Source organism: Toxotes jaculatrix, chromosome 15, assembly GCF_017976425.1.
Source record: "Toxotes jaculatrix isolate fToxJac2 chromosome 15, fToxJac2.pri, whole genome shotgun sequence".
Lineage (NCBI taxonomy): Eukaryota > Metazoa > Chordata > Actinopteri > Toxotidae > Toxotes > Toxotes jaculatrix.
The window spans coordinates 17,728,357-17,752,310 of record NC_054408.1 but is presented as its reverse complement, the minus strand read 5'-3'; the positions used below and the strand labels follow the sequence as shown (position 1 = coordinate 17,752,310).

The 23,954-nt window shown below is 40.3% G+C and overlaps 1 protein-coding gene across 2 annotated transcripts; it reads right to left on the bottom strand.

The window, feature by feature from the left end:
- Positions 1 to 11,880: 11,880 nt before the first annotated feature.
- gtf2e1 (general transcription factor IIE, polypeptide 1, alpha) lies at positions 11,881 to 23,878 on the bottom strand. 2 transcript variants are annotated; one of them, XM_041057950.1, is made up of 6 exons: positions 23,696 to 23,878; positions 22,633 to 22,928; positions 22,015 to 22,172; positions 15,564 to 15,759; positions 15,023 to 15,261; positions 11,881 to 13,474 (listed from the first exon to the last, which is right to left on the bottom strand). In XM_041057950.1, the coding sequence occupies exons 2-6, from the start codon at positions 22,920 to 22,922 to the stop codon at positions 13,020 to 13,022; spliced, it is 1,338 nt and encodes a 445-aa protein (XP_040913884.1). In that variant the 5' UTR covers positions 22,923 to 22,928; positions 23,696 to 23,878; the 3' UTR covers positions 11,881 to 13,019. The 2 variants fall into 2 exon arrangements, with proteins under 2 accessions (XP_040913884.1, XP_040913885.1); XM_041057951.1 differs by having other exon boundaries at positions 22,633 to 22,925.
- Positions 23,879 to 23,954: the final 76 nt, after the last annotated feature.

Genomic DNA, 23,954 nt, shown 5'->3' with positions numbered 1-23,954 from the left:
GTAGCCTGTCGTGTTAGCAATGGCTCAACTGGGAGAAAGAGGAAGTTTCTTCCAGGCCAAACTTGAGTCGGTCTTAGAAACGAGGACATTTAAAAGATTCATGAATTATTTTAAATCCTCCAAAAATCTTTACTTCTTCCTGTGATAGGAGGTGTCCACCTGCTTCTCACTCTTTGCTTCTCTTTCTTGACAATGCCTGGTTTACCTATAGAAAAATACTTGTACTGTATGTCTGGTGCTACAAATGCATTGCTTCATCTTCTCTCTTTCATCGTCAAACAGTTTATTGCATCCAGTGTGACACATTTTGGATTACAGACTGGATTTTTTTTTTTACAGCTGTGACCTTGGCTAGATCACCACAAACCGCTCATGTCCTGTAAGAGCACAGTAGGGGACACAGTGAGGAGGCAATAACCAACTGTGTCCTTGATCCGGCGTCACTATCACAGCATATTACCTTGTCACCTCTTAAGTACACCTTATAAACCAGTTAACAGATCCTAAATCTAATGTTACGTGACACAGAGTCAAGTACATGACAAATTTTCAGGGCAAAGCAAGGAAGGAAGGAAGGACACTGCTGAAATGTTAAACCTTCTCAGCCAGGATGACTGACCTTTCAACTTTCAGTACTTCATTTTTACTTATAATTCTGGGGGTTAACACATAGGTTGTATGTCACATAAAACTGCATGTGCATGCTCTGCTGGCTGCTACCATAGAGTACTAGCACTTTCTTCTTACAATTCAAACACTGAATTTTGATTTTTTTTTTTTTTTTTTTTTTTTAATAACACCTGATGAGATGAAGGCAGGTTGAACCATTTGTTTGTTATACTGATGCTCACTTCAGTTCCTCAGTCCTGTTAATGTGTTTAAGCCTGTGAGTGCATATAGATACCTGGCATGAAACCGGAGGATATAGGTTGTGTTCAACAAGGAGAAAAACCTCATTCAAAGTCACACTGACATTCATAATAATTATATGCTAATCTAAAATGTCAGCCTTGGAGCATGACCTTTCTCAGCACTTGGGCAGTTTATCACAATTTCTAAGGACAGAGATGGTAATATTTTAAAAAATGATCTAAAAATAACTGCTAATAAAAATTTCTGTTTTTAGAGGCCTTTTAACAAACACCATTTCACAGACAGAATGAGGTGAGTCCGATGCTGAGTGGGGTTGCTGCAGCTGGTTCAGACATATCTGTAACAGGAGAACAGAAGAAAAGCAGCCTAATTCTGTGGTAGATGCTCCTTTATCTTAAAATATATGGATAGTAAATCCCAGGGGACACATCTTCACTTTTCAGAAACACCAGTGAAAGAAATACTAAATGAGAGACTGTATTGATTTACAGAAGTCAATGACTGTATGACTTATATTGACTTCTACAGACCAGTGGAGATGCAACAGCCACAGGACATTTCACAGTGCTGAACAGGAAACCTAATTATTCAAAGAGAATGTGACTGAGTGTGCGGTCTCTAGCCTGCCGAATGACAGCAGCTGTGTGAATAGCTGTCCATGCCGTCAGCAGCGGAAAGCTAATGCTGTGTCCCAGCCATATGTGCTGTGATGGACGTCTGTTGGAAATCTCTCAGAAATCAACAGATAGATATGGTACAGTGTGTACGTTAAATGCCCATTTAATAATATACATACTGAAGGTTTATTCATAGATAGAATTAAAAAGTTGCAAATTTTCTGCATTTGCCTTCTGTTTCTAACTGATCACAAATGAAATTTAAAAAACAGTCCTGTTACAGCCATATTGATGCAGAGAAACCTTAAAAATCCCAGAAAGATTTACTAAATTAGACTTAGTTTTAATCTGATGTCTGTTTAATTAAGAAACTGTCCATGGTTTGGGGAATGAGAGCAGCAATCTCAATTTTGGTGGAGGCAAATTTTTTTTGAAGTTGCCTAACCAGTGGTCAAGCAACGTCAGGCTCGTTTTCTGTGTAGCCACATTTCTGTTTTCTGTTTCTTTTCAAAGAATGCATGAGTTGCATCTGTTTTGCTCTGTGAGGTTCTACAACAGAAGGTTGTTCAAGTAGGATAAAGTGGAGGTTGAAATTAATGGAAATGTTAATGGAAATGTATAAATAGAGAAACTTTTTCTCTTTGCCAATAATATATCTTAGATGTGCTACCAAACTGCAGGTCTCTCTGTCATTGTTGTAAATGTCTCTTTAGATTTAATTGAAAATCTCCTTGAGATCGAGATGCTGATCAAAAGCTGATGTTTAATAACGTTTGACTTATGGTACGTCCTGCTTTACCAGATATGGATATAAGGTTGGCAAGATTGGTTTAATGTGTTAAGGAAGCACAAAACTTTATAAAGCTCACTCCAACTTGTTTGCGTCGAGTTTCGAGTTTCATGAATGAAACTGCACATTTATCTGCTCTTAATAAGAGAAGAATGATTTGACTCAGAGAAAACAGTTAATAAAACATACTGTGACTAAAAGCCTATCTTAATATTATCCATATCATGATTCATTCTTTTGCTGAGCACAGATGAATGACTGGGTGCTTTGCCTTGATTGTTGAATCACTGTGCCATTAAATGGAGAAAAACAGTATCAGATCACACTCTGGTAAGGGTTTTTTTTCCCAACAGGATGGAACCCTGGGTTAATATGAACGCACTATAGAGATGAATGAGTCACACGTTAATGAATAGTCGGTTTCCTGAGGGGTTTGAAAGGTTCATTTTGCCAGGAGACAGAGACGAGGCTTTTGTTTGGTGGCATAGAAACAAGTTGCTCTGTTGGACACCCATTGACATAATGAGGAGGTGACGTCAACAACACAGACTCATGGGACTTTTCCCGTAGGGCCCGAGGTAGGTGGAAGAGGAGGTGTGAAGCCAGAGTGACGCTAGACAATAAAAAAGAAACAAGAAGTGAAGTGAGAGAGAAACATGTTCCCAGAAAAGTATATTGTACATTAAAGGTCCTACATTTTATGCAGTTGATACTTCACATCCATCCACTGTTTTCTTTCATGGATGTCAGGTATTTTATATTTTCTTCTTATGCTTCCTGTTTCAGACTTTTAGTCCTTAACATCCTGAACATCTGGACATAATATTTCAAATGCTTAAACTGAATACTTTTTGTGCGCAAGTGTATATTTTGGCCTGTAGTAGCACCAGAATAAGGGTCAGAGGTCATGCTGTGGGTGGTAGAAGGAGTCACTTTCAGAGAACCTGGCACGGTTATTTTTCAAAATAAATAGTTGCTTCCTACTTTTAATGCTCTAGAGCATTCGCATCTCCTCTTTGTAGAAGTCTGCATCTTGGACCTCCAGAAAGTGGTCCACAGCAGCAATGACGTTATAATCACTGTTAAAATGGCGACCGCTGAGTTCCTTCTTCATCTTGGGGAAGAGGTAGTACTCTGAGAGAGGCAAATCAGGTCATATTAGGACAAGGACCTCCTTGTGTGATAAGCCCTTGAGACCGAGGAGTTGAACTGCACATGCATGTAACAAGAGCTGTATAACTCATCTCCTTCTACCGTGAATTTCCCTTGGGGATGAATAAAGTATCTATCTATCTATCTATCCTAGGTCAGGAACTCGTCAATCACCCCCTGTATATACACAACAAATCATGCCAAGATATGCTGAGATGTACTAAGATGTCCTGTGTTTGATAGGGAGACAAAAGCATGGACCTATCCTTAGGCCGCACTGTTAGCAGTGCAAAAACAACAAAATTAATTTATTTATATTGCAGTCCTGTCAGTTGGAAGAGATAGCAGGTGTCCTTCCTTTTTTCTGCACAATATTGTTCACCACAGCTTTCTAGCAGTTTGCACATGTCAACACTTCAAAGTCATTACTTATGAGGGGGTTTGAAATGCTCACAATACAATAAAACACAGACACTGAAACATTTCTGTTTGACAAAGTGTGAACAAAAGCATAAACAGAGACTCGCGAGTTGGAAAAAGACAGTTTACGAAATCAAAGATCAATAGGCAGAACACGATGGTGATAAAGCAAAGCAGGCAGGAGTGTCAGAGCACAGACAACAGGCAGGAGTTAGACAGATAACAGGGCTGTGGCACCAGACTATCTGGCAAACAGGTACTGAAACCTGGCCTCTGTATACTGCATATTGAGAGACTGATAAGAGAATCAGGAGCAGCAGAGCAGGTGGGTGATTGGATCAGGTAACTGGCTGGAGCAGGAATCTCAGCGAGGGCAGCTAGTGGAGAAGTGCAGCATGGCACGTTCTGGAAAGTTCTGTATTTAAAACAGAGCCTGTGTGGAGGGGAAATGGAGATGATGCAGGTGTCACTGCAGCATGATTGCAGAACTAGCTGAAAAAAAAACTGTCATACATCAACCACTTTGTTAAAGGGAGTTTGTCAAGGGAGAAGAAAACAGGTTAGGCAAGAGTAAAGGGAAAAGAGGGCAGCTTGAAATACACACTGACTGAGCAGGTAGTACAATCTGACAGGGTGGTAGAGAAGAGCTGGGTATTTGTAGAAATCTTGATTACAGGATGCGGTGATACAGCTGGTGGGGTTCTGCTCTAACTCCAGCACACCTGTCTCCACTCAGACTGTCACACTCACACACTCTCACACACTCTCACACACACACACACACACACACACACACACACACACACACACACACACACACACAGAGAGAGAGAGAGAGAGAGAGAGAGAGAGAGAGAGAGAGAGAGAGAGAGAGAGAGAGAGAGAGACCGCAGGCGAGGCAGAGGTGGAGGACATGACACAGAACCATTTGCTGCACAAATGGTCACATAGACACATTTGGCACAACAAGCTGAATCTGGACAGTGTCCTAAAAAAGAGTGGACACATTTCATGAAGATATTGAATGTATCAATATTCATTCAGCTAACAAACCCACAACATACCACTGTAAGAGTGCAATACATCAAAATAATTTACGGGGAGATGGAAGGTTAAACTGACTGGCGTTTGGTTCGCTGAGCGGTCAATCAGCTGACTGGGCAAGCATGGAACACAATTTAACCTTTAATTAAACACAGCCTGTTTAACTTCTATTAGAATCCAAACAGGAACCAGTTATTTCTCAGCCAACCATCTAGAACAGAGGAGACGGGTGGATACACACTCTGTACGAGGCTGGGTTCTTCCCTCAACAACAAAGGTGAGTTAAGTGTGAGCTGAATATTGTTAAATAATCCATCATCCATAACGGACTGCACTTTGAGATCAGATGTAAGGATGGTGACCTGGTGATAAATGGAAAGCAATTCATTTGAAAATCTGGTCAAAACAAAAACAAATGCATTGAGCTTCCTTGTTTGTGTTCGTCCTCCGCACTAATGAGAGGAAGGGGAACAGACAGAAAGTAAGTTTCCATTCAGAACACTAATCTAACCTGTTAATGGCCCTGCTCCAGCCTCTATCCTGCCCTGGTAACAATTTTCAAAACAAAACATAAATTCTGTTTAATTTTCAGGACAAAGACTGTCCCCGTCGGGACACTGGGACTAATGTTTGTAAACTGAATCTCCCTTGAATTAATGGGGACATCTGTCCACCCTCGATACGAGCGCGCAACACGTGGAAATAAAAAGGTCTGCTGCTATGGAAACAAAATGCACATCTGCTTTTTTATTTCTCCTCAAACAATAACGCCGTGGAGGCTGTCTAATAATACCTGTTATGTGCTAATACAATAAAGAACAGCACAGATAGTGTATCATTATTTGCAATGTACAGAACAATAGAGCAGGAATGAAAATGATTCAGATGCTAATCAGCCATGAGAGTGGATGAGTGATAGTCCCAGCTCCCTGTGGAGAAAGGAATGATCAAAGGTCAATAGTCCACTCAAATGAACTCTCAGGGGTCCCTTTGCTTGAAGGAGAAGTGACACATCACAACAAACAAAGACATGTGAAGGACTAGAGACACAGCTGCTTCATCAGTGTTCATTGATTATGCTGTTCCACATTCCCCAGGCTGCAAGGACTTCTGGGATATCATCAGAGACGCAAAGTAACAACAGTATTACTGTTACTGGTTGCAGTAGCGCTCGTAGTATCTGTTATCCTGCTGACCTTACGTGTGCATGTGTTATCGGTTCGCTGCAGCTTTCGATTTGGTCACCTCTGCTAAACGTTTTAAATGTTTTCTGTTTGTAAACTGTGTCTAAACTTTGTTTCACAGGAGAATCCTTTGGCCCCACTGAGAGCCCTCAGCATTTTGAGGGGGCAACTGACTGGAAAGAAAACACATTTTAAATCTAGTTCACCTGACAGAAATCAGTCTCTGATGGGCAAAAATGGGTTTGTTTACAGCTAGATGACCTTCACGTGTGGTTGGCATTAATACTGTATTGAGTTAAGCCAATTTATACATGCTCCACCTCTGTGACGACCCTGTCTAACAAATTTAGTTGAATATTCTTCATTTTTTAAATACCAGGTATAAAGAGGCCTATAGAGTGAATGTCAGTCCAAAGTGAATGCACCTCCTCAGATGCATTACTGTCCTTGGCTGGTGTGGACGAGCGTGGGGACTCTCATGAATAAATAAAGTGACTAATGATTGTTCTTTTCAAAATGGATATGAAATGCTTCCACAAAAGGTTAACAGCTTCTAAATAAGGACAGACATTTGTCATGGTCAGCAGCAGCAGAGCAGCCACTCATTTCCAGCCTCAGTGTCAATGTACACAACAATCTCCAGCTTGTCTTCCAGTTGTTCTTCACTGGCTCCCCCACCTTCTCTTCTTTCTATGGCAAGATATATATATATATATATATATATATATATATATATATAAAGAGAAAATAAGAAATTTCATTTTAACAGGACTACAGCTGTAATTTCCACGACCACATTTTTTATTTCCCTGAAAAAGCAGCTGTGGATGTCATGTTTTTTGCTGTAAACTGTTACGTAAGATGACATCATACATCCTTCACTCAGATCTGTCACGCACATTTCTAGCCATGCTAAGATGCGGCTCTAGAGATGGAAATGTCAGTCAGTCTGTAGATCCACCACTTTGGTCCAGACTGAGATATCTCAACAACTATTCAATGGATTACCATTAAATATGGTACAGATATAAAATCCACAGTGTCCAGAGGATGAATCCTGACAACTCTGATAATCCCCTGACATTTCCTCTGGCGCCACTATGAAGCTGATATTTTTCTTTTCTTTCTTTTTTTTGACATTTTTATGCCTTTAAAAGAGTCTGACAGCAGAAAGATGACAGGAAGTAAGGAGAGAGGGAAGGGGGATGACATGCAACCAATGTCCCTGGTTGAACTGGACCCAGATATTGTTATATAATTATGTCTCCACTGTTAAATAGCTTCCCAGCTGCTCAAATCCTAAACTAAGACTGTGAACATGATAAACCTTATACTTGCTGAACATCAGCATTAATGTGAGCAGCTGAGATCACAGAACTCTTACTTCTGTTTTCTTGTATTGACAAACTCATGATCATTTAAATCAATTAAACGAAAAAAAAAAAAAAACTGCCATAAGCCAGTCAACGCAGCTGTAACTATTCTAATAAAGAGGTGTCTAGAAATCAATAACATTTAAGAGAAAATTCAGCCTTCATATGATTTAATCTGCCATCAGGTTTCTATGATGAATCAATGTATAAATGGATGTATTAATAGTATTCTGAAGAGGCCTCGGATTTCAAAGCAGGTGATGAAAGAGAATTGCGGGCTGAATGACAAACAAACCGGGTCGATCATTAAGTCATTAATCTTCGGGCTTTATTGGATGAAGAGTGACAGAGACACCTCCAATCAATCAAACCTTATGTAATCTTCTCAGGCAAACCTCGTGAAGCATCAGTCATTACAACCTGCCTTTGTGAGTCTCCACCCACAAACACTTACATAGAGAAAACAGCTACACACCACACCCTCCCAAATCCTGTCCCAGTGCAAAGCCGCTCGCCCCCCGGTTGCCAGCCCTAATTCCCTCTCTGTTGAATTATTCTCTGTCAAATGAGCTCATACAAGTGCATGAATATTTGTGTCCCAATCAACAGACAAAATGCAGGGAGGAAAAACTAAAGATGTTGTCAGTAGAGGGCTGACTACTAATGTGCTCAATCTCCAGTATCCATAATTAAACTAATCAACAACTCTCTCTCTCACTACACCACACCTGATCTTCAAGGTCCCCTGATTTTTTTTTTTCACAGCTTTGTGGAATCCCTACTGAGCTCTGTACACCCTCCCTGTAACCCAGCCTACCTCCCCACACTCAGGCTTGCCTTGGCAGATCAATGAAACAGCATGAGGTTAGCTTTTTAATTGAGCTGTCCTGAAGGGTGGGGGGTGTTCTAATGAGGCCAGGTCCTGTTTTCATCCTGACCTTTAAGGCTCTGCCCTACAGGTGTCCATCCTCTAACTTAAAAGGAATGTATGGGCTTGTAGGGCTGCCCGAGAGGTGTCAGACCTCACCATGCTCCTCTGCAGAGCTTGACATTTTAACCTGAACCCAGTACCACAAGTGCATAAATGATGTACAGTGCATGAAACATACATCGTCCAAACCAAACAGTTTTTCAGGTACCCAAAGTGTTAGCCATTTCAGTTTCAGTTGTGATGGAAGGCCCAAGCCGCATTAGTCTGGTTAGCTCTACTGTTTGTATGTCGAGATTTGTGTAAATGCTATAGTGGTGAGTCTGCTTGTCAAGTGCAAACACAGTATAGTGTGCACCTCTGTGTCACAGCCCAGAGAAGATCATTTAAAAAATAAACAAAACACATTTTTAAAGAATAATAACGCCAAATATATGCAAATCAGTAACATCAATAGCTTGTGCCATACATGAATGAGGGGATAATGATAAAGTACAAAGATTAAAACCAAAGCAAAAGATGCAAAGTTCTACCGTAGCAAAAGGCAGAGACACAGTCAGCAGGTGTTACCAGTCTCCTCGAAGCTGCTTTTAATTAATCTCTGGCCTCTACAGCAGACAATGGTTATGGCTCGCTTCTTGGCAAACTGTTTCCTAATTACAAATTACACACTACTTACACGGTAAACATGGAGCAACATCAGTATTCTTTTGGAATAATGTTTCAGGCCACCTAACAAATGTTAATTACAATTTTCACTATTTTTTTCTCTATTTTGGTCTTTGCCAACTTCTGATACAAATGTCTGAGAACTTAGTTGCTAAATGCTCCACTGTTTCCACCATTTACCTCCCATTTCATCACTCTGTCTGCCTGTCTGCTCTTTGGTTGTGGGTAGGTAGCATGCTGCCTACAGGGTATGGCCACACGGTGAATGTAAAACCAAAACAAGAGCGAAAAGAGGCTAAAAAAATCAGTAGAGCTGCTGAGTGTTAATTCTCAATGAAATGGATTTTGTGTATTCAGGTTTGATACCGCCCACATACACAGCTGGATTTCTCTGTTAAACGCTCTAAAATAAAACAAAGGAAAGGTAAGGCTCCACTTCTTGTCTTTAAATCCTCTAGGCTGCAAGCTGAAGGAAACAAAGTGCATTGAATTCATATGCAATATAGCACAAACACACACAATTCCTTACATTTTGTCTTTTGGTTAAACCATTAGCAACAGTCCATTAGCACATGTGGATTATTAGCATAATGCTAGCAATATGATTATTTAAAATAACTGTTTTACTGTGAATTATCATCTATTATACATCTCAAAGAAAAAAAGGATACTTTTCACGTCCCAAAGAATTGCTATTCTTTAAGAGGGCCTTCTGTTCAAATAAATGCTCAGCGAAGTGACAAGGTCAGGATCTAAGCAGTGGTTGTATCTATGGCAATGACTGATGTACCGTCTCATAGCCTGTTCAGTCCCCTCAGAGCCTAGCATCGGTGCAGGCTTGACTTCTGACAGGTCATAGTTCCTGTGACTTGTCCCTGCAAGTGCACTTGTCAGGAAGGCTGACATTAACGTTCAGGAAAAAACATTTTACAGACACTGTACTGGTATTCTTTTAGTGCAATCCTCAGTGTTTGTCTCATTTTAATATCATGGGATATAGTCAATATTGCTGCCTTTAGCAGACGTCTGCAATGTAAAGGGTGGACTATAGATTTTAACATTTGTCTCGTGATAGTTCCCAATATTGCGAGCATTTGTAAAAATCGACTGGTGTGCTTAATTGTACTGCATTGTAGCAAGACCACTTAGAAATAAATTCCTGATGGCAATTTGTGAAGTAAGAAGGAAAATGTCACCATATAAAGATAAAACGAAAACAAGATTTCATTCCCTGGAGACTTGTAATATAGTAGTAAAAACCAATGATTTTTTTTTTTTTTACTCAAGTAAATACAGCTCTGAAATAAACAGAGAGGAGACATTTTACTACAGTGGACACCATAGCAGGTGTAACATTTAACATTTTATCTGAAAAGGCCCGTTTTCTGCAAATGTCAGGCTCACATCAGTATTCAGACCTTTGCTTCAAGGTGAAATTGCCCCCATTATGAGTAGGTGACCTAGTGCTGTAGGTTACTGTGGTTACACCAAAGCAGTCATTATTTAGAAAACCACATTACAAAACACCAGATAAGATATATAAACTTTCCAACGTGTTCTGGGTCTACCCCGGGGCCTCCTGCCAGCAGGACATGGCTGGAAGACCTCCAATGTTGGGCACCAAGGAGGCATCCTAATCAGATGCCCGAACCACATCAACTGGCCCCTTCTGACACTAAGGAGTAGTGAGCTTCCCTCAATGTCCGAACTCCTAATTAGGAGCTCAGCCTCTTAGCAGTGTGATACCCCAATAATTTGAGTACATGCTCTGTCCACCTAATGTAACTCACCACCAGGTGGTGATCAGTTCACAGCTCTGCTCCTCTCTTCACCCGAGTGTCAAGACATACAGGTACAGATCAGATGACATGACCACAAAGTTGATCTTTGATCTTAGGCCTAAGCTGTTCTGGTACTAAGTACTTATGTACAACCTTACGCTCGAACGTGGCATTTCTAACGGCCAATCCATGGCTAGGACAGAAGTCCAACAACAAAATACCACTCGGGTTCAGATCAGGCAGCTCATTCACCCTCCAGGTTTCTCCATCTTTGCCCACATGAGCGCTGAATGAAACCCCAAAGAAGAACTATACAGAGTCCCCAGGTGGTGCCCCTTCTAGGACCTCACCCAGAGATTCCAAGTAGGGAAGTTACTCCAAACCGCTATTTGGTGTATAAGCGCAAACAACACTCAGAGCCTCCCCCTTGCAGTCACATTGAGGTGACCCTCTAACCCTCAAAGGAGAACTCCAACACAGCAGCGTTCACCCTGGGCAACTCTGGAAAAGGAGAGTCCCTGTGCAGGAGTTTGGTTCCAGGGCCAGTGCTGTGCGTGGAGGCAAGCCAAACTATATCTAGTTGGTGTCACTCCACCTCCTGCACCAACTCTGGCTCCTTTCCTGCCAGAGAGATGACATTCCATGTCCCTAAAGTCAGTCTGTGTCACCCAGAATTGGCACAACCAGCTCCCTGACCCAGCCTGCCACCCAGCTTACACAGTACCCGTATGCGCTATTGTACATCAAAGACAGTTTAAATTTATAGCAAATTATTTTGGGTTCAGTTTTAAATCTGAATCCATCTGACATCCACCAATCAACAGTAACAGTTTGTAACAGTTTGTAACAGTTAACGGTTTTGAACTGTAAATCAAATCATCTGAGTGGGAAACATTTGGACAGAGAATAAGTGGCTCTGGTGCCAGACTGCAATGAGAGCATCACATTAGTTTAACTTGCATTAGAAGGAGTGGAGGGACCACTGGTCTCCTGACACACGTTAATTGGAGGCATTATACTGTGAAGAGAACACAAGCAAACAGATGTTGTGGAAGGTGAAGAGAAAACTAAAAGATTTTTTTTTTATTTTTACAAAGTGAATGCAATTCAAAACAACAAAAACTGAATTAAAAATTCTATACACATCGTGTAATAATAGTCGGATATCTTCTGCTGCTTAGATCTTTGAATATTAATGATCATTTCAAATGGTCGCAAATCTGCCTTTCAGCCAACATGAGCTGCTAACAGGTCTTATGTAGTCATGGGATTTAATGTGAAGGTGTGCTCAGCCAGTCTTGTCCACTATCTGAGAAGACAAGCGTCACAGTTCTTCCATACTTATTATATTCTAAATTGCTTGTAAGTCTAAACGTCTGTACAAAACATTTTAATTCCTCTCCCTACTATAATCCGACTTAAGTTTCACTCCAAGTTAACACATTTATTACACTTCCATTAATATGCCTGAACTGCAGTGTGTTTTTTTTATTACAGACTACTCAAAATATTTTTTTTTAATGTTAACCAAAACAACTTACCCATATCTTCTTTCTTCTCCTGTATTCAACATTTGCCTGAGATGAGCTTTGAAATCCAGTCTGTTAACTTGTTTTAGAAAAACACAAAATATTTGGCCATGCCTTGTCTGCACTGGCAGCGGAGTGAAAGCAGCACGTGAGCAGCATCAGCAGCAGCTTCGGTCCTTTGTCAGTGTGTTCGGCCACAGTGCTGCTTTGCACTGAGACGTCTTTTGGCAATTCTCACAGCCCAATACATGTGAAAATGGACTTATAGTATAAAAAATATGCTTGTGTTGCTTCTGTCTGATGTACGAGCAACTGAAAAACACAGCAAAAAAGTAAGTTTATAGCACAACAAAAAACTAACTGACCCTTTGTGCACAAACTGCAGCTGGCCAGCTCTTTTCTGGTTTGGTGACTTTCAAAAATACTTTGAACAGAATACTACAAGTGTGATCGCATAGGCAACACTGTCAAAGCATGTCCTTGGTCCTTCTGTTGCAGGAGAATGAAGCTGTCTGGCAAAATACTTCTTGAGCAGCATCTTGTTTTCTTCTTGGGAAGTTGTGCCCACAGACATTTCCTCTGATAACACGGCTGATAGCATGAAACAGCAGAAGTATATATTCGGGAAATAGTGTACGTGTGTAAGTAAATGGGTTTGTTCAGAAGAACATGTCTTGGAAGAGGTTTTGTCCCATTTCAATGTAGGCCTCTTTTTCCTGTGCAGACATCTGCTCCACTAGCTCTGGCCTCTGGCTCACCTCTCGGTACGAGAACGGCCGACCTCCCACCATCACCACTGGCTCATCCCCCACCTCCTCAAACTCATCATCGTCCTCTTCCTCCTCCTCGTTGGTCCGATGCTGAGCAGCCGTGGCGGCAGGAGGACCTGAATGGAAGTCGTCGTCTGATTCGCTAGTGTCGCTCTCTGAGTCGCTGGCATTAGCTGTGGCGGAGGCGAGTCCCCTGGCAGCGGCACTTGCTCCACCTCCACCTGCTGCTGCCACACCCCTCTTTTCATGGATGAGCAGAGCGCGCATCACCTCCTCATTTTCATCTGCCTGACCAATTCCATGACCAGCTGCTCCATCCTGGGCCTCTGGTACAATGTCTCCACCTGAGAAAAAGACACTTGTTAGAAATAAACGCACTGCAAAAGTCATTCTTTCCTCCACCGTCCTCTGGAACTCAGGTGTAGGCTGCTTTTGAAGATTTTGAACCATTCTGAAACATTTTTATTAAACTGAGAAGACGCCATGGTCTTATGATGTGGGTTGGTAGGTTCCTTCTATATCATAACTTCATCTCCCTCCTTAGTGAGGGATGGACCTCCACTCTGTAGCACCACTGTACACCCACAAGGGGACTGAAAGTTTCAGTAGTTTCAACAAATGTAACAGAGTTTTACTTATATATATATATATATATATATATATATATATATATATATATATATATATATATATATATACACACACACACACACACACACACGCGCACACGTCTAGCTGACTGTGTTATGTCCATTTCAGGAGTTACATTCTCCCAATAATTTGATTATTGAACATCAATAATTTAAGACTCTCAGCTTAACAGTTCTTTCAGTGTGAGTGAATATATTACAGTGATACAGTATTTCAGTAAATACAAGTATCAGATCAGACTCTGTACCAGCAGATACACACAGAGTTGAAGGACTTAGTTTGGGATCAGGAGCAAAAAAAAAGAAAAAAAAAAAAACTTAACTCTGACATCCCTTATTATTACTACAGGTGACTGTCTGAATAAAAGCTTTATTTATACCACATCACCCTCAGGTGTCACGTCTATTTCCAGACTCCAAAGAGCAACAAGATCACCAGACAGACGTGCAGAGACACACCTCAGAGACAGGACATTTGGAAGGCATAATTCATGCAATTTTCCCAAGAACGGATTTTATTAAGGAGCATTCCTTGCTCAGCCATGCACTAATCACGTCTGATTATTTCAATTAAGCAATTATTGTTCAATGAGTGTCTGGCCAGGCCTGATTGCTGCATGCCCTTGGTTGGAGAAACAATGTCAGAATTAGACAGCTTGGTGACAGACCACGCTGACAGTGGGAGATAACCTGGGTTGACCTGTAACAGCCTGTTTCAACAACAAAGAGAGCAGAGATTGAAATTAAAGGTCAGAGAAGAGCAGCCAAAAGGTGTGGGTCTGGATTGGGCTTGATGCAGTCCATCCCTACCATGTTCAGCGAGCCACGTCATAAAAAGACACTAACATTAACAGCAGCTGAGAGTGGGAAGGAATTTAATGTTACATTTAACGTCTTCTAACTCATGGAGTCGAAGATCTCGAGATTATGGCAGAGAATTTACTTGTGACAGTACTTCGGGGTCAGAATCAATCCAAGGTTTCTTTAGGGACAAGTTATAATTTAATGTATGAAGGACAATCACATTCTTAGAGAAACACACACACACATATACTGTATATACATACAAACATATATATAAGTATAGAGTAACAATGAATTCTGGAAGCTGATTTTGTTTTTGTTTTTTCAAAAAATGTGTCTGATGTCTTAATTTTCTGAGACACAACAACTTATTCTATCAGAATAATGTGGAAGATACATAAATATATAACGACTTAGTGCAGTGGCTGAAAAACTTACGGTTTTTGAGGATGTCAGGCTCGCTGTAAGCACCCTGCACGGTGCTCTGGGTCAACCACACAGGCCTCTCCTTAGGTGCCTTGCCCTCGTTGGCCTGCTTCTGTTGGTCTTCCTGCTCCTCCATGCTAATAACCACATTCTGGGTGTACAGATCGGCATAGGATGAGCCTTTGTTAGACCAGGCCTCACGGTGCTGGGTGCTTGCAGAGTTTCCTCCGGATGCTGCAGCACGTTCACGGCTGGAGGAAAGATTGAGCAAATATCCTTTAAACAGTGATCTTCCACAGTTAAATTAAACTGAATATTATGAACACCATGAGTAATGTCACAGTATAATTTATTTAAGCTACTACTGTGACTTAATAGAACAGAATTCCATTGCGGCAGAGTTATAAATTTGAGCCAGTATCACTGCGGCAACTGTTACTGTTAACTCCCATCTGTTGTCAGCAAAACTGGTTCAGGGTGTGACTCAGGAAGATCCATGTGTTGCTGAGGGGAATAACCAGATGCATATTTGTGAGACTTGCCCAAAACTGACCTCTGTTTGAGAGCAGGGATCTCAGCAGGCTCAGGTTCCAGCAGGTCATGGGACAAGTTGACATCTTCGGTCTCACGTAGCAGCGCATAGATGGGTTCAATCTGCTCATTGAAGCGTGCCACCAGTGTCCTGGCATCGGGACAGACAGACTCATCCTCCTCTACCTCCGTCTGGCAGAAGGTGCAGCGAAACGTATCTGTGGGTAAAGAAAGAACTCAGTTTACAACAAGTGAGATGGCATGTGCAGGTAACGCTCCTGATCAAACCCAGATGGATTTGTAACCAGTACTACGATGGCCTCAGCTCCACGCTCCATTTATAATCTAGCTGAGAAGTGTACTTGTGACCAAAAGCAAGTGATGAAACACGTTAACAGAAAACTGTAAAGACCTAAACATATATAGACAAGATGCCAGCTGGTCATGTGATGTCTACTACCTCCCAACACTTTGTTTATAGACAAAAAAGGGTTGGAAGGTCCACTATGAGTCTATAACAATAATGCTGATCGGCTGTGACATAAAACTAAATGAGTGTTTAGTTAAGTTAACCTACTTTGTGTGTGTGTGGACTGTGACTTAATAACTAAGGCAAAATATGGACTCTAGTGCTAGACCAGTAAAGAAACACTGCTCTGAGCATTGAGGCCAACTTCTCAAAGGAAACCACAAATGATAGTTTATTCCACTGTGATGATCTTTCTTTGAGGATAATTCTATAAACATTGCACTACACTGAGTTCTTTGGGACCTTTGTGTGTACTGTGCGGACAAACACAAATAGACACACACACACACACACACACCTTGCTTCCTACCAATAAGAGAAGGGCATGTTTGGCCATCTGTTTCTCTGGCTGATTTCAGTTTCAGTAATGGGAGCTGTTCCAGCATTGGCAAAGACCCCATGTCTGCCTTGAGTCTTTGTGTGTGACAAAGAGAAAAAGCAAAGTGTGTGTGTGTGTGGAAGACAGAGAATGTGCGTGACTCACACACACTGACACAGACACAGAAAGAGAAAGAGAAAGAGAAAACAGTGTCCAGTATAGTGCTGATATGAGACAGCTATAGAGAGACAGAATGAAACACTATGCCTGGGCTGTATAAGGACATTTTAAGTATTCATAAATGAAGCAACTTTCTGGCAACAATAAAATGACTTTTCAGACGTAAATTCAACTTTTTCTGACGCTGGACAGGTTGCTGATAATAGAAGCAAACAAAATAAGCTGAAGATATTAACAACCTTGTCATTTTAAGAAACACATCTAGCAAAGCCATCATTACTGCAAACTGTTGTGATTGTTGCTCTCCATCACAATATATGAAAACATTCAAGCGTGGCAGTGGTCAAAACATCAAAGAAAGTAGAATTTTATGCATAACTAAACAACAGCTATTTTTCCACCAAAAGCTGGGGGGGACTAACATGTTAGGTGGAATCAGTCCAAAAATGCATGTCTTATAACATTCACACACTGCCTTTCGAAAATTCAGAGCTGCGGGGTTTTCGGCTCTCCTTTGTGGGTCAGAATGAGCTGGAAGACCAGTAATGTCATTTCCCATCCCTGTGAGATCACACTGAGTGTTGCTGGCCCTGCGGAAGCAACTGGTCCGTCAGACTACCACTATGTGAGCGCCACGTATTCTTTTTGTCAGCCTCTGTCTGGGTGCAAGGTTACTGCCTTCACAGCAAGATCTGATACCAGTTGAGATATGTTGAAACAAGAGACAAGTGCAAAGCAATTGGCAAGATGATTGTTAATGTGTCAGCAGGAAGACGCTGACTGTTCCAAAACAGTACCAGGAAGCTGGGAAAGTGGATTTTTTAGCAGCATGAAATTCATACTGGATATCAAAGGTGGAATTATTGTTTATTTTCTTTTCTTGAAGTAGTTATGTGGCATTTTGGGCTAAAAGTTTTACAGACTCAAGCCTGACAGTAGACACAGTTGTATGCTAAAATAACCAGTTAGCATGTAAATGGACTGCATTTATATTGTGTTTTTCTAGTCATTTCGACCACTCAAAGCGCTTTCACACATTTATATAGCACTTTTTACTTAAGCATACAGCACTTCAACGACCACACTCATACGCAATTTGGGAATCAGTATCTTGCCCAAGGACGGTTTGACACTGGACCCAAGGATCGAACCACTGACCTTCTGATTAGGGGACGACCTGCTTTACCTGCTGAGCCATAGCCGCCCCACCCCCCAGCATGTTGTAAGAGGCATTCTGTTCATTTGTAGGCAGCATGCAGCTTTCCTCCACAGATTAAAACTTACTCTAATTTAATTTTTTAGTTCTTAACTATGCTTATCAGAATTCTGTAAAACGGCACAAATCATTATATTGACTGAAAAAGGACACTGACTGTAGTGCATTAGGTTATCACAGATTTTGATTTCAGTGCATTATAGAACAATTTCTCATAACATGTTTCTCTGCCATCCTCTTAGGCTGAGCTGGAGTTTGGAAAAGTTTTTTTTTCAATTTCATGTTCAATGAGGACGAAGAAAAAAATAATTAAAACGGTAAAAAAAAAAAAAAAAAAAATGCGGTGGGCCTAACTGCAAAAGACACAACATAAATAAAAGAAGTCAATATATGATTCATATTCATTGAGATGGTAGCAAACCACAACCCTAATTTTCTGATTCCCCATCCAATCAAATCAACAATTTCCAACATTACATTCACAGAAATATCCGCTCACTAAAAATAGAGATTTTAATTTAAATATTGCACATTTGCTAAAAAGTGAGATCTTATTTTAAATGCTTGTATACACAACCTATCTGTGTATCCTAGCAACACTGCTGGTTGATCAGTAATCAGTGGCATGGTGCCTCATTCTGACAGACTCAACAATGAATACAGTTTATGAATGAACACTGTTCAGAGAAAGGCCTCTACTTAAAGCATGAAACATTCACAATCATCATGACAATCACAATATTTGAATGTAGCACCAAATGCACACTCATGCATTTTAAGCAAAGGACATACAGCAAGACTTTACTGACTTTACTGAGATGAAACAGCCCCATCATACCCAGACATTCTGGGTGGATGACTTGCAGAAAATTAAATTAAATGATGTGCCATAGTCTTTTCACCAGACCCTCTCACATACTATGATCAGTAAATCGTTATTAGATATTGAAAAGCTTTGTTTTAAATAGCTGATTTTAACATCCTATATTGCTTGGCCTGCTACCAACTGGAGATTGTGCATAGTCACGAAATTTGTTACGTGAATTGAGAGGAAAGCTATTAGGAGGATTATATATTGCTGACACTTTTGATAAATGCATTGAGAACAGCCCAAGAGTAGGTTATCATTTTCAACTTATTTTTCTCTGGCCTTAAAAACTTATCTGTAAATGACCTTTTCTATGAAAACATGAATACCACATGATTTCGCCTGCTAAAGTTGTGAACGATTTAACTGAGTCAGCACTGGTGACTCAAGTGAGGTCGCTGTGTCTATCAACTAATGATTTCAAAATGCAAGTATGAGTCTATGTCTACCACAATGCCAAGGTTATTTAGCTTTATCCTCCCTTTAAACTCTGCATATCCCCACCCACACTCTGCCTGAGATGATTAAAACTTTCTGGTTGCTTCTTTTACTCACCTGTCAAACACACACACTAACACAACACAATGGATAACTCCTAGTGATAAGTGAGTGATGTGATGCCCATTTAGAAGCAAGATTTTGGGCAGCTGCCATCCCGGATTGAGACAGGGTGCGAATCGCAGTGAAACAAGGGCAGACAGAGAGGGAGAAAAAATGTGAGTAAAAGCAGAGATGGGGGGGATGACAGGAACAAAGAGTGACTCAGTATTGTAGGTTAAGATGATGGAAAGCAGCAGATGAACCAACAGGGGTCTAATATTACTCAGCCCTCTTTTTATCTGTTAATACAGTCAGCCAACCTGTTGGCATCACTGCACGTCTCAGATCTCACTCTGGCCAATCCATTACCATCATATTGACACGTATTATTGTTATTACTATTATTTCTATTAGAAATTCTGTAAATTCTATTATTAAGTCACAAACGGAACCATGCTGTTTGGTTAAAATATTTTTTGTCAGGTGGAAACAGGGCCTAAGGTCCAAGGGCTTCTTGCCCATTTCTGCAGTAATGAGGAAGTCTAATCTACCCAGTGGAAAGTAAAATAAAATTCTTTGTATCATGACATGAAAACATTTTACAAAAACAACTCATATCTTATGAACTGCTGCAGGCAGTGACAAAAAAAAATCATCGGTTTATAAGTCCCAATGACTAAAATAAAATTATTAGAAAATGATTATTTAAACTACATTTTCAAATCATACACACTATTCAGGAGTAAAATGTGAATTGTGGGTAAAATTTCAAAATTAAACTTTGCTATTTCAGACTCAAGTAGGGCACAGAGTCAGCCAACAGCACCCACTAACATCAAATTCAATTACTGTTCTGATGCTATGCTGACTGTCTCAAAACGAAATCAAACTGTAAAAGAAACTGAGACACTGGGTCCCTCAGGTGGGACAGTTTTTGAATAAAGGCAAGCATACGTAATAAGGAGTTAGAGATAAATATAATGTCATGCTTCTTTTTATTACTTTTGTAGGGATTTCAAAATTCTGTACTATAGTGTTATTCATCCACTGCACAATAAGATTGAGTGATGGACTGATTACTGTAACTATTTAAAGTATTTACATTTTGATGATTGGAACTAAAAAAAAAACAAAAAACAAAACTATAGATAGATAGATAGATAGATAGTATGATATTGTTTTCTAAGTACACATATTGAAACATCTACCAGAAAGTCATATAGTCATTTACATTTATTAGCTTTATGTCACAGTAAATGAGTGAAGACAGCACACACAGTATATGAATGTGTAATGCCAATGAGTCACCCTAATTTATACAGGTCATGCCATGGAGCTGGTGTAACAGACATTTAAAGTGAACTTTCCACACACTGCAAAATCAACTGTAGACAGACAGAATGCTAATTTGCAGAAAATGTATTCCTGCTAGCTTTTCACTGCTAATAGCAAATACCTAAGTGTTGTTAATTTCTAAAAACAATGTTTATAAATCAGGCTTGAGAAATGTAAGTATAATGGCATTGCCAAGTCATGGCTGCCACACATATGCAGATTAAAGACAAAACAATTCAAATTGCTTGTAGAGACACAAATATTTTTGACTCTTGTTTAAAACTGAAGTAAGGGAACTTTAAAAATCTATTCAAAAAATGGACCTGGGAAGCCACAAAAAGTATGAAGGTGGACTGTTTTCAAAATGGTAACATTTTAATGAAGGGCCAAAAGCACAGTCATCTTTTTTAATAGGCGCAGCACTTTCATTTTTTTTGGGAACATCATATACTTATTTGAATGCATAGCTTCACTGAAGGTAAACTGAGCACTGACTGCCATCTAGAGGTGTGTTGCCCTGTACACCATAAAGGACACACTGCTAACAATTTATATTTTTACATTATTGTGAAATAATCTCAGGTCACAAAAAGATTTTGGTGACATTTGTGCTAGGGCAAAGACCAGAGTCTTAATTTAGAAGAGACATCTCTTTTTATAGATCCCTGGCTGATCTGAGATGATGAGAAGAAGAAACACTAAGAAACACTTTTAATGACCTATTAAACACCTTGTTTAAAAAACTGTAGTGTTTAAGAAGGGCAATCAGGTCTACTGAGGTTTTTTTTAGTACGGGATGAGTAGAAATAAGTTTCTTTAAGACTTTTGCTGTGATAGAAAGTAATTCTAAATACAGTTAAACCAAGTACCAACTCCTCAGTTTCATTTATTTTCCCTCTCACCTTTTCTGTTTTGACTTTGACTTTTTAAAAAAATCAATTAATTTCTTCTTGCTGACAAAAATTGAGACAAATAACGGACGCCCTCCTACTTCTTGTTTCACACCTAATGAGACATCAGTTTGACAGACAGTTTCCATGGAGGTGGATTCAGACTCTCGGTTTTAAATCAGCTGGTTGCAAGAAGCCACAAACTGCACGGAGCTTCATCACTCATAAAAACACAAAAGGTATTTAGTCTTAAGCATGCTCTACAGCAATTTTTTTCTGCACCCAGGTATCACATACTCCTTGCTGTGCAAGTGATGATAGTAGTGTTGTAAAACGTTACAGGTATTGACACCACATTTCAGTGATCTCTGACTTATCTCAAACTCACCAGCAACTACACTCAGGATCTTACTTGTACACCCTCTACAGAAGCACAGAGGCAGCACTGAAATGTAACGGTGTTGTTAAAAAACTAAAACTAATCACCCTAAACATTCATAGTCAAAGGCCTTGTTTAATAGAACATGTTGAACAGTAGAACTGCAGATCGTTTGTAACTGTGGACAGTTACTTATTGTACTTTTCTTAATATTTACCTGTCATAGGGTCAAACAGTTGGTTGGCCTCCAAGTCAGTGAAGGTGGAAAAGCAGCAAGGGCACCGGAAGGAAGCACGGTTGGTGGAGTCTCGCTCATCTGTCTCAATGCGCCGTCGCATGTGATCCAATTTATACTTGACCACATTGACCAGTACCCTATAAAATTAGATTGACAAAAGTGTTGTTGGTGGCAACATATTAAGACGGGAGGATAAACTGTATTTGATGTGGCACATGATAGAAATAAAAACAACATTAAAAAGAAGGACTCAAAGATATTAAAATCATAGACTTTTCTGAATGGAGAGTACATTTCATCTATTGACTTAATATGGGGAATTTACTGGCAGACAACTACAGGTATTATTTTTCTCTCATTCAGTGGCACCAGAACTACTACACTGAGTCTTCTGAGTGTTATGGGATAAGGTCATCAAAACATTGCTGACATTAGGAGCATATTGATAATAAAAATGCTTAAAAGGTGGATACTTAGTGTCACCAACCTCTTACTCCCTGGACTTAAGCTACAATGAAACTCCACCTTGTCAGCAGGTGGTTGTCAGGACACTGTGCTCCATGTCTGAACTGTGAAATGCAAAAATTAGAAGATAACCTGTAGTTGATGAAGTAGTAGTTGTGCCGTGTCGTCTTGCCATCAGGAGCCGTCTCTACCCTCATGCGGCACTTGACAAACTTATCTGCCTTCAAGGTGTTAAGCACTGAGCGCAGCTGTTTGCGGTCAAACTTGAGCAGCTCCAGCATATCTTCCTCACGTACACATGGATTACGGATCAGCACATCCAGGGCCAAGGCATGTTCCACTCCATAGAAACCCCTTACAACCTGCTTAGCTAGCCGCTTCAGGGCTGCAGGGACCTCGGTCAGGAGCTCTGGTTCTATCATCTTCTGCTGCGGAGAGAAATGAAACCTCTGAAAAGGCTGAAATGCAGTTGTCTTGTGTAAAGATCTGAGGCAGCAGGCAAGGACTTCAGGGAAATAATGCTGGGGATGGGTGTAAGAGACTTCGTTAAGCATAAATCCGAAAGTTAGTCAACTTAATCGCTGGAAGTTTGGGAGGAAAGATATATTAAACCTTAAGAGGTAGAAAACTTTTAACGGATGTCCAGTTGCTTTGTGCTAAAACACACGAAGTGATGCTAATGCTACCAATTACACTAACAGCTGAACTGACTGCTGGACAGTGCCAGCTTAATTTAACGTTAGCTAAACTGTTAGCGAAAGTTACCGTTACCGTTAGAGAAAGTTAGTTAACCTAATCGCTGAAAGTTTGGGAGGAAAAATATATTAAACCTTAAAAGGTAGACATCTTTAACGGATGTCCAGTTGTTTTGTGCTAAAATACACGAAGTGGTTTCTAATGCTACCAGATTACACTGACAGCTGAACTGACTGCTGTACAGTGCCAGCTTAATTTAACGTTAGCCTACCGTTAGCTAAATTGAACAAAGACAAATACCAGTGACTAGCATCAAGCTGGCTTTAACTACTGATGCCGATATTGCAGCTAGCTAGTAATAACGTTAGTCAAATTACCAACAAGCCTTACCTGAAATTTGCTATGTTCACTAAACGTACAGTTAGTACGTTAACTAAGCAATGCAGCCAACATTAAGTTAGTTTGCAGAAAACCTTTAGCCAGTTAACGTGTATCTTACCTGACTCTCTTTATGTTCCACTAATACGCCAGCGTACAGCCACCACTTCCTTAAGTCATTTCAGAGTACACGCTGACTTGGTCGCAACAAACTCAGCTAAAACTCACACATTTCCTCATTTCCACACTCAATTTTTCAGCAGCTAGATTAGCTAGCGTGCTTCATGACTCCTGTGCAGAAGAAAGCTCCGGAAGGAAAATCAAAGCTGCAGCGAACGGTTTTCTTAAATTTCAATTGGCCGAGCTGTAAAATTTGCGCT

Coding starts and splice junctions, on each gene's coding strand:
- gtf2e1 (XM_041057950.1), bottom strand. CDS start 22,922: ATGATAGAACCAGAGCTCCTGACCGAGGTCCCTGCAGCCCTGAAGCGG. Junction 15,760..22,014: donor ACTGTTTGACCCTATGACAG/GTAAATATTAAG, acceptor CTTTACCCACAG/ATACGTTTCGCTGCACCTTC. Junction 15,262..15,563: donor ATCCCTGCTCTCAAACAGAG/GTCAGTTTTGGG, acceptor TCTTTCCTCCAG/CCGTGAACGTGCTGCAGCAT.